Below are 8,845 nucleotides of genomic sequence, written 5' to 3' on the forward strand. Positions count from 1 at the left end.
CACAAACTTTTATTTTGGATGTGATTAATCACGATTAATCGTTTCGCAGTCCTAATCGCTTCTTAAGTTGTATTTTTCATCTTTAAGAGTATTTTTGTTCACGTGTTTTGCCAGTTCCGTAGGCTTTCCTGGTATTTTTGTTTAGAGGTTGTGGATAATATTCAGTGATTGTATTGAGCAAATAGAAGTATAATTAGCAGGTTTGGAGTGATGTTCTTTAAGCTTTTTAGTGTGTGCCTGCAATGTGGATCTTCTAATACTTTTGTTGTACAGGACATACAGTATATGTGGGAATTACTTCTCATAAATGTGTAGAGATGAAGTTTAAGTAGATTTTCACACTGTATCAGTACTGTATCAGTACATTGTGAGCTCTGCCATTGCGTAAGCTCAACTTACCAGAACTCAGTACTCAGTGATTAATGAAGTCTTGATGCAATGATGTTGAATGGTTGGACATTCCTTATGTTCAGTGGCCCTTTTCTGTGACAGTATGACCCAGAGAAGATCTTTATTCTAAAATATTAAAGCACAAAAGCGGTAATCTTATATTTAGCAAGTATTTTAAATATTAAGAAGTCTTCTTCCCTTACATTAGGGGATGTTTGGCTTAGCAAGCTTGTGGCCTTTAAAGCACAAAATCTAAATATGTTGCTTGCTCTTTGCATTTTCCTTCAGCTACTGTCTCATTTACTCTATATTTTGATGGATAAAACAGTAATACATTCCTTTTGATCTTGTCCCCCAAAAAGGTATTGATTAATGAATATGTTGGCTATTTCTCAGGATAGTAATACCTGATTTAGTTTGCATTTACTTTTGTCCCCAGTATTACATGACACTTAACATCAACTTTTTCTTTGGGGTTAAGAGTTAAACCATAGGTGATTAAAACGAGCATTTCACTCAGTAAACGATTAATTTCTTAACATGGTTCATTGAAAGATTGTATGACATTGAATGAATAGTGATGACAGAACAGAACGTTTAATCCTCAAACTCATTTTTTATGGTCTTTGTTTGTACATGAAAATTATCCCCCGCCGGTTTCACGGACAAGGTTTAAGATAGTCCCAGTCTAAATTGCATGTTTGAGCTGTTTTAACTAAAGCAACTTGCACTGACATATCTTAAAATATGCCAGTGTCATTTTTTTTTCTATGACACATTTATAAAAGCTACTTAAATGCCTTAATTGACCTAAACCTGGCTTAATCTGAGCCCTGTTTGTGAAACCGAGCCATTATCTTTTTTGGTATTCCTGTGGTATCACTGCAATAACTAATATTTGTAAGCACTTGAATTGTTCTAATGTGGCTTTAAAAACTGTATCAGTTTTTGTGTTAAAGCATTTTCTACTGTTTTCTGTGCTTGCTTTATAAAATAAATATCAATACTGTGTAACTGAACTTGTGTTTATTTCATATACCGTAATATGGACATTGTGTCAGTTTAAAAATTGACAGAAAGTCTTGTCATTGGAATTATTTTTCTATATATATAAAGTGCAAAATATTTAAATGTGGGAAGAATTAATGGTAAAGACGTTTTTTTTGTTTTTGTTTTTTTACGGAATATGCATACGTTTTTTTTATTTTATTTAATTATGACTATCTGAAATGAAGTGAATTCATGGAAAAAACACCTACTTTTGGCTTAATTGTGATGATTATAAAACAAGTTGCAATTGTTCTCACACATTGCATTTTCGAAGAACACTAACACGCATGTTTTTCTTAAATTTGTGTTTATCAAGGTAACACAGACAAACAAATTCAAACGAACAACAATATGACATAATTTAGGGTGCATAATTAAAAACAAAACAACAAAAAATAACTGCACTGGATGCTTGTTTGAATTAGATAAAGGATAATGGATGCCGTTATTATAATATAAAAGTGTAGTGAATTTATTTTTAAATCCCCGCTAGAGATTTTCCTTCTTTTTTTAGTTTTTTTTACAAGATCATCATAAATGTCCAACAACCATTAGGCTCCAGCACCTTCGCGGTCACATTTTTACAAAGCCAGCGTGTCTTTGATCAGCCTCCTCATGGTGGTGCTCACTGACGTGCCCAGAGAATCTGTGATCTGGTACGTGATCTTGTACAGATACGGCTGGACGTCTTTCAAACTCGTATCGAACACATTGTCCACCTCTGACTGTGTGGGCATCTTGGGAAGATACTCGTGACGGTTAATCACCTCTACGATGTTGATGACTTTCTCGCCGAGCTTCTCGCCAACTTTCTCTCTGCAGATCTGACGCTCTTGTTCGTTGGCCAGGTTCACCACGTTCACCTTGATGCTCCAGACCTCCCAAGGGATGCATTCATCAGAAAAGGGCCAGCGTGACTTCTTCTTCTGGTAGAACTCCACAGAGATCTGACCCATGCCGTCACTTCCGGAATTGCCAAGAGCATCCTGGGTTATAAAAAGAGCAATTTCACAACAGTAAGATTGTTGCTAATTTTGGGATAGGAATTTGTATAATTGTATCCATATTAATTTAACCTATATTTGTATTTAGCTTTTAGTGGGTGAGAAAAATAACATTTCAATTACATGTTTTGTTTTTGCCAATAACAGAAAGTTATGTACAGAATTTGCTTAATATTTTTCTTTGCAAAAAAAAAAAAAAAAAAGTGAGGTGGAACCATGAAAAAATAGGATAATACCGTGGTGGTACTCAAAATTAGTGAATAATGCATGTCCAAACATGGTTTACCATATTACAATTTTCAAATAACGATAGTAAAAATCATTAAACGGATCATTCACCAAAAATTCTGTCATTTTTCTCACCCTCGAGTGAATTTCTTTCTGCTGAACACACAAAAAAATAATATTTTGAAGAATGTTGATAACCAAACAGATGACTGACTTCCCTAGCATTTTTCCCCACACTATGGAAGTCAATGAGGCCCATAAACTGTTTTGTTATACCCATACTCTTCAAAATATCTTATTTTGTGTTCAGCAGAAGAAAGACATTCTGTATCATTCTGCTCATTTTTGGGTGTACCATCCCTTTAAGTATTGTGATCAAAAGTACCTTAAATTCTGCTACCGCTTTCCTGATGACCCTGTCCAGCTCATCAGAAGACACTCGCACGAATGTGAAGTCGATGAAGTCGCAGTCCATGTCTTGAGTTCCCACTGTGCCGATGGAGTACGTGCCCTCTTTCTTGTAGTGAAATTTCCCTGTGCTGCGGTGCAGGAGAATCGTGTGCAGGAGGGCTAGCATGGCCTCGTCCACCTGCCTACCCTCCACTGACACCTCCAGGACCTCTGATCGACAGTTCATGCTGCTCTATAATACGGTTCTACAGTTATTAAAACAAAAGGAATTTCATTCGATCTGTTGATCTGAGCTCAAATGTGTCAAATATAAATAGACACGACGTAGCTGTACACAATACACATTCAGCTGTTCTGCTTCTAAAAGCGCCACTTTAGACTGAGTGACACAGCCTAAGATTCGAAGTTATAATAAAATATGGACTTAACAATATAATTATGAAAATCAAATGTAATTTAAGACTCAAAAGGGCGTTCATATAACATGTTTACCTGAAGTACGAAATGTCGATGCGCATTATTTTTCTTGCGACGTGGTACTCTTGTTTTGTAAACATACGTCAAATACGTACAGGGTGGGATAAGGGACATTTTAGTTTTAGCGTTTCACGAACGTTTCTAGCTGAAATGACCGGTTGAGGTCTATGGGCTCGCTGTGTCCATTTCTTTTACTGTCTATGAAAATGAAAGGTTCAGTATAAGAACTGGACTGACATTATCGTGCTTGCAAGATTTAATGACAAAAAAAGAATAATTTCTAAATCAGTGTTGATGTTGTATTTGCTACTTGTCAACTATCGTTTTTTTACGACAAAACAAATGTTCAGTCAAAAATGATGCAAACAATAAATAAAAGGTGGCAGGTAAACCGAAAAAATACAAATCGATTATTGTTTTAATAATTTTATCACATTCTACAGTCGTACTGCTCCGAGGTATGATAAAATAAAAATAAAATAAAATAAAAATAAACCAAATGTTTAAAGCCAAACCATTTAATTGTACGAATATAGAACATTTCCAATATAAAAAAATATATATATAATAAATGATTTTTCTCGGACCTTCCACTCAGTTGTAAATTAGTCAATCCAAATATTTCCATACAATGAAAAAATAAGCGCAAAGCCTTCTCATTACTACGGAAATTACACGAGTAATTCAGCATTTCAATATGTAACTTTGCCTACTAGAAATGTGTAAATGGCGTATTGGGACTTTTATTTTGAAGAGCATTTTCCCATTCAATGTCGTCTCTTGTTTTGGAGGGAGTATCAAAAGGAAGAATTTTTTTTTTCCTTTAACGAAAATGCTCGATCGATAGTAAATTCTGCAGAGTACATTTTACGTGGTTAAAACTAAAAGCTTGTGTATTTTAGCCTATAATATGTTCTAAACTGGCATAGTAACGTTATCGACAACAGTAGTGTTGAAAATGCACAGGACTGTGCCCAGCCTCCCCCTGGCGCCCTCAGTGAAGGTAAAACTCATCAATGCGGGTTTCCAAGTGGCCTCAGACTTGACTGAAATGCGTCCTCTTCAGCTCTGCAAAGGTATTTATATAACTAAACCCAACTTTTGAATTTGAAAATAGCCTCACACTAGTTACAGATTACTAGAAAGGTATTTTTCGTTAAATCCATGCTTGTTTCGTTCACAGAGGCAGGTATATCACAAGAGGAGGCAGTGGAGGTGTTGCAGATGTTGAAGGATGATGCTCATCCCCATCAGCAGAGAGCGCCAACAGAGAGCCTTACAGCCCTGGATCTTCTGCACCAGGAGCAGACTCTGGGGAGCATTGTAACATTCTGCTCAGGCCTGGATGATGTCCTTGGAGGGGGTGTACCTGTGGGAAAGACCACAGAGATCTGTGGAGCCCCTGGTGTCGGAAAAACTCAGCTATGGTATGGGAGGAAACAGATTTCAAAATGTGTTAGTTCATCTTAAAATTGGTTAAAAGTTGCACATATTTGTGTTGTTCACTATAGTTTCAAAAGTGGTCTGTTTTTCCCATTTGAAAGCATGCAGCTGGCTGTGGATGTGCAGATTCCTGTGTGTTTTGGAGGCCTGGGAGGAAAGGCACTGTATGTAGACACCGAAGGCAGTTTCTTGGTGCAGAGGGTTGCTGATATGGCGAAGGCAGCCGTGCAGCACTGCACCCTTCTAGCAGAGGATACAGGTCTGATTTGAGTAGCTGAGTTTAGTTGAGATGTCTAAATATGTAAATATATTCAGAAAGAAATGCTTAATTAACTCTACATGTCCAATACTGATCAGCTTTATCTGTAGATTATTGAGAATTTCCATGAAACACGAAAAGTATAATTGTCCTCTGTTTTTGCTTTTCCTCTTAGAACAGAAACAAGCTTTAGAGGAACTTACTGTCGATAAGATCTTGTCCAACCTCTTCTTGGTCCGTTGCCATGACTATGTAGAGCTGTTAGCTGAGGTTTACCTCCTACCTGACTTCCTGTCTGAGCATCCTGAGGTAAAATATGAGTAATTTAGACCACTGATATCTCTTTCAGCACAGTGATATTACTCCCATTTAGATGCTCATAAATGACATGCTCGATCATAGGTGCGGTTAATAGTGATTGACAGCATTGCCTTCCCATTCCGCCATGACTTTGAGGATCTTTCTCAAAGGACCCGCCTCCTGAACGGCCTTGCCCAGCAGCTCATCCAACTAGCAACACAACACAGTTTAGCGGTAATCGGCACCTCGTATCACTGAAACAAAGAGTTACGAATAGTTGACAAATCTAGGATTAATTAATAATTTTTTGCAGAAAACTCATATTTGGGTAAATTGAAATAAATACAATTTAATTTAACAAAAAGGATTTGAATTATATATACAGTGTACTAATTAGAGCTGTCAAACGATTAATTGCGATTAATCGCATCCAAAATAAAAGTTTGTGTTTACATAATATATGTGGGTGCACTGTGTGTAATTATGTTATATATATAAATACACACACATGCTTGTATATATTTAAGAAATATTTTCATGTATACACTGTATATAGATTTATATATAATTTATGTTATATATAAATATAAATGTTTTATATTTAAAAATATTTTTCATAAATATACATGCATGTGTGTGTATTTATATATATATACAAAATAATTATACATAGTGCACTCACATATATTATGTAAACACATGCGATTAATCGGTTGACAGCCCTAGTACTATATATATAAATATTAGTACCGGTCAAAAGATTGGAAACATTACTGTTTTTAATATTTTTGAAAGAAGTCCCTTATGCTCATCAAGGCTACATTTATTTACTTAAAAACAGTAATATTGTGAAATATTATTACAATTTAAATGAGTGATTTTGTATTTTAATTTAATGAATTTTTTCTGTGATGCAAAGCTGAATTTTGTGGCATATTATATATATATATATATACTGAATTGAAAAATGTTCATGTGCATATATATATATATATATATATATGTTTTTAGGTTATTTTGACGAATCAGATGACAACAAGAGTTTCAAATGGCCAATCCAAGCTGGTTCCTGCATTAGGTAAGACGTAACAGATATGAGGGCATTGTTTTGCTTTGCTTTGTATAGTAGTCACCGTCCTAACAATTACAATTCACACTTTAGGTGAGAGTTGGGGTCATGCTGCGACACAGAGGCTCATCCTGCATTGGGAGGGACTGAGGAGGTAAACAGACTTTTTTAATTTGCTAATTGTGTGGGAAGGTGTTTATTGTGGCCTAGATTTAGCCTAGTCCTTTAGTCCACTCAACCTGACAAAATGTTGCAATAGAATAAGAATATATATATATGAAGAGTTCAGATGCAAAAACCTCTAAGTGCCATTTGAAAATTTCTTCTATAATGATAATTTTTATCAAGCTTGTATATTTAAGTTCAGTGATTTCACTTAAATGGCAATGATAATTACCTATTAATTGTTATTTAAGTGAAATTACTGAACTTAAATATACAAGTTTGATAAAAATCGTCATTAAAGAAGAAAATTTCAAGTGGAATTTAGAGGCTTTTGCATCTGAACTCTTCATATATATATATAAATTATATAATATAATGTATATAACATAATATATATAACGTATGATTTTTCACACGTATGATTTTTTTTTAAACGGCCAACATCGATGGTGTTCTCAGCCAAATGTGTCTGATAGAGAGAGAGCGAGAGTATGTTGCATAAACTCTTTACCCTTCACCTCCGTGGGTGATGGAATGAATCACTTTGAACAAGTAGCTTGCTTTGCCTTTTGTAGACCTTATTCATAATGCATCCTGCATTCCTGCCAGTCTATTACTTTGTAGCAGCAGGAAGCTGAGAGGCACAGAGAGCATCTCCATCTTGCTCTCTCGCCTCTCTCTATACAGTTGGAGGTCTTTCTTCTGGCTGTAAAGTTCAGCTTCCCTGCATTTGAACTGCCACAGACCCTCTTGCTTTTTAAACTGAGCAGACAAGGTCAGAGTGGAAGAGAATGTGCATTGTCCAATGATATAACAAGTCATTTTTATATTTTTTTCACATTTCCACTTTGTGCTTAGGCTTGCCTCCCTGTACAAATCCCCAAGTCAAATGGAGGCCACAATTCAGTATCAGATTACAGTAAGTTTAATAGTAACAGAGGGGAATATATACTTGTACTCTTTATATCGAGAATGTATGACATAGTTTTTCCTTATATATATGATCTCACACAGGTCCAGGGTTTCAGGGATGCCCCAGATGAACCCAGACATGCTGCACCTTCAGGAAACACCAGCAAACGCCCTCGAATGGAGGATCTGTCTTGAGGATCTGGCAGGAATGTACAGATATTTATATATTATATGAAAAGTCAAATAATAACAATTAGGTCTTGGATTATTATTTAATAAAGTATAGAATATTAGTGGATGACTGATATAAATTTCGGTGCCCGGTGATTACAATTCAGGAGTAAATGAAAATGCAAAGCTATTCCAAAGTGACCAAAACTTAAATTGGATGACGGATCTGGTTAAAAGCTATATATTTATCAAAGCTATTCTTGCCATCACCACTTTTCCTAGCTAATCTCTTGTATATAATATGCAAAATTGTTTTTCTGCAGCTTCAAGTGCTAGCGATTAATCAAAGTAATTGACAATCACCAGTCATTAATCACGTCACTTAAATTGCATGGGCCAAAACTTTGTGGCATAATATGCTAAATTAGTAACAGTGTATTGAATAATTTGGCTCTAATGAACCCAGTGAGAAGGTGTTGTGTATATTGTGTTGTACAGATGACTTTCTGTCTTGCTTGTTGCATGAGTGACAATATGAAGATAAAGAGTTTACCTCTCACATTCGCCTCCAAGTAACAGTAATAATTTAGCCGCAGATTGTTCCCGTTCAATATCGGTATATCATCCAGGTTCAGTTTGTTCCCAGTGTGTATGTGAGGTTCATCGCTTTAATTGAATTATACACTGGGAAGCCAGCATTACATCAGCACAAAGATAAAATATGAGCACTTCACCTCGTATTTCCTTGGCTGGCAATGGATAGTTTAGACATCGGGCAGAAGAATTGATTTTGTGGACAGAAGAGGACATTCTGTTCTTGATGTTTTTAACCTGCATGTTAAGACACATGGTTAGATCATGAATGAAGAATTGTCTGTGACCGCTAGACTAATAGGATTACATCATTTGTCAGGTCAGGTTTAAGATGAGTGACTGTTCAGTTGTGTCCTAACAGACACTGGACCT

General features: G+C 35.7%; 2 protein-coding genes across 3 annotated transcripts; one reads left to right on the top strand and one right to left on the bottom strand.

Moving 5' to 3' along the window:
- Window positions 1–681: 681 nt before the first annotated feature.
- atg101 (autophagy related 101) lies at window positions 682–3,732 on the bottom strand. 2 transcript variants are annotated; one of them, XM_039677038.2, is made up of 3 exons: window positions 3,576–3,732; window positions 3,058–3,315; window positions 682–2,426 (listed from the first exon to the last, which is right to left on the bottom strand). In XM_039677038.2, exons 1-3 carry the CDS (start codon window positions 3,672–3,674, stop codon window positions 2,022–2,024), a joined length of 762 nt encoding a protein of 253 aa, XP_039532972.2. In that variant the 5' UTR covers window positions 3,675–3,732; the 3' UTR covers window positions 682–2,021. The 2 variants fall into 2 exon arrangements, with proteins under 2 accessions (XP_039532972.2, XP_039532973.1); XM_039677039.2 differs by having other exon boundaries at window positions 3,058–3,328; window positions 3,576–3,658.
- Window positions 3,733–4,301: 569 nt separating this feature from the next.
- Window positions 4,302–8,438, top strand: rad51c (RAD51 paralog C). The gene is made up of 9 exons (XM_039677037.2): window positions 4,302–4,636; window positions 4,744–4,987; window positions 5,105–5,262; window positions 5,438–5,571; window positions 5,665–5,796; window positions 6,574–6,640; window positions 6,725–6,785; window positions 7,655–7,715; window positions 7,811–8,438. The coding sequence occupies exons 1-9, from the start codon at window positions 4,519–4,521 to the stop codon at window positions 7,901–7,903; spliced, it is 1,068 nt and encodes a 355-aa protein (XP_039532971.2). The 5' UTR covers window positions 4,302–4,518; the 3' UTR covers window positions 7,904–8,438.
- The last annotated feature ends 407 nt before the right edge of the window (window positions 8,439–8,845 follow it).

Source organism: Pimephales promelas, chromosome 23, assembly GCF_988280905.1.
Source record: "Pimephales promelas chromosome 23, fPimPro1.hap1.1, whole genome shotgun sequence".
In the NCBI taxonomy this organism is placed as follows: Eukaryota; Metazoa; Chordata; class Actinopteri; order Cypriniformes; family Leuciscidae; genus Pimephales; species Pimephales promelas.

Excerpts from the sequence above, each read along its gene's own strand:
- atg101 (XM_039677038.2), bottom strand. The coding sequence starts at position 3,674 with ATGTCCCTTATCCCACCCTGTACGTATTTGACGTATGTTTACAAAACA. Across the intron at positions 3,316-3,575 it reads ATCGACATTTCGTACTTCAG|AGCAGCATGAACTGTCGATC; the intron begins GTAAACATGTTA and ends ACCGTATTATAG. Across the intron at positions 2,427-3,057 it reads AAGCGGTAGCAGAATTTAAG|GATGCTCTTGGCAATTCCGG; the intron begins GTACTTTTGATC and ends TTTATAACCCAG.
- rad51c (XM_039677037.2), top strand. The coding sequence starts at position 4,519 with ATGCACAGGACTGTGCCCAGCCTCCCCCTGGCGCCCTCAGTGAAGGTA. Across the intron at positions 5,263-5,437 it reads CCTTCTAGCAGAGGATACAG|AACAGAAACAAGCTTTAGAG; the intron begins GTCTGATTTGAG and ends TTTTCCTCTTAG. Across the intron at positions 5,572-5,664 it reads TCCTGTCTGAGCATCCTGAG|GTGCGGTTAATAGTGATTGA; the intron begins GTAAAATATGAG and ends GCTCGATCATAG.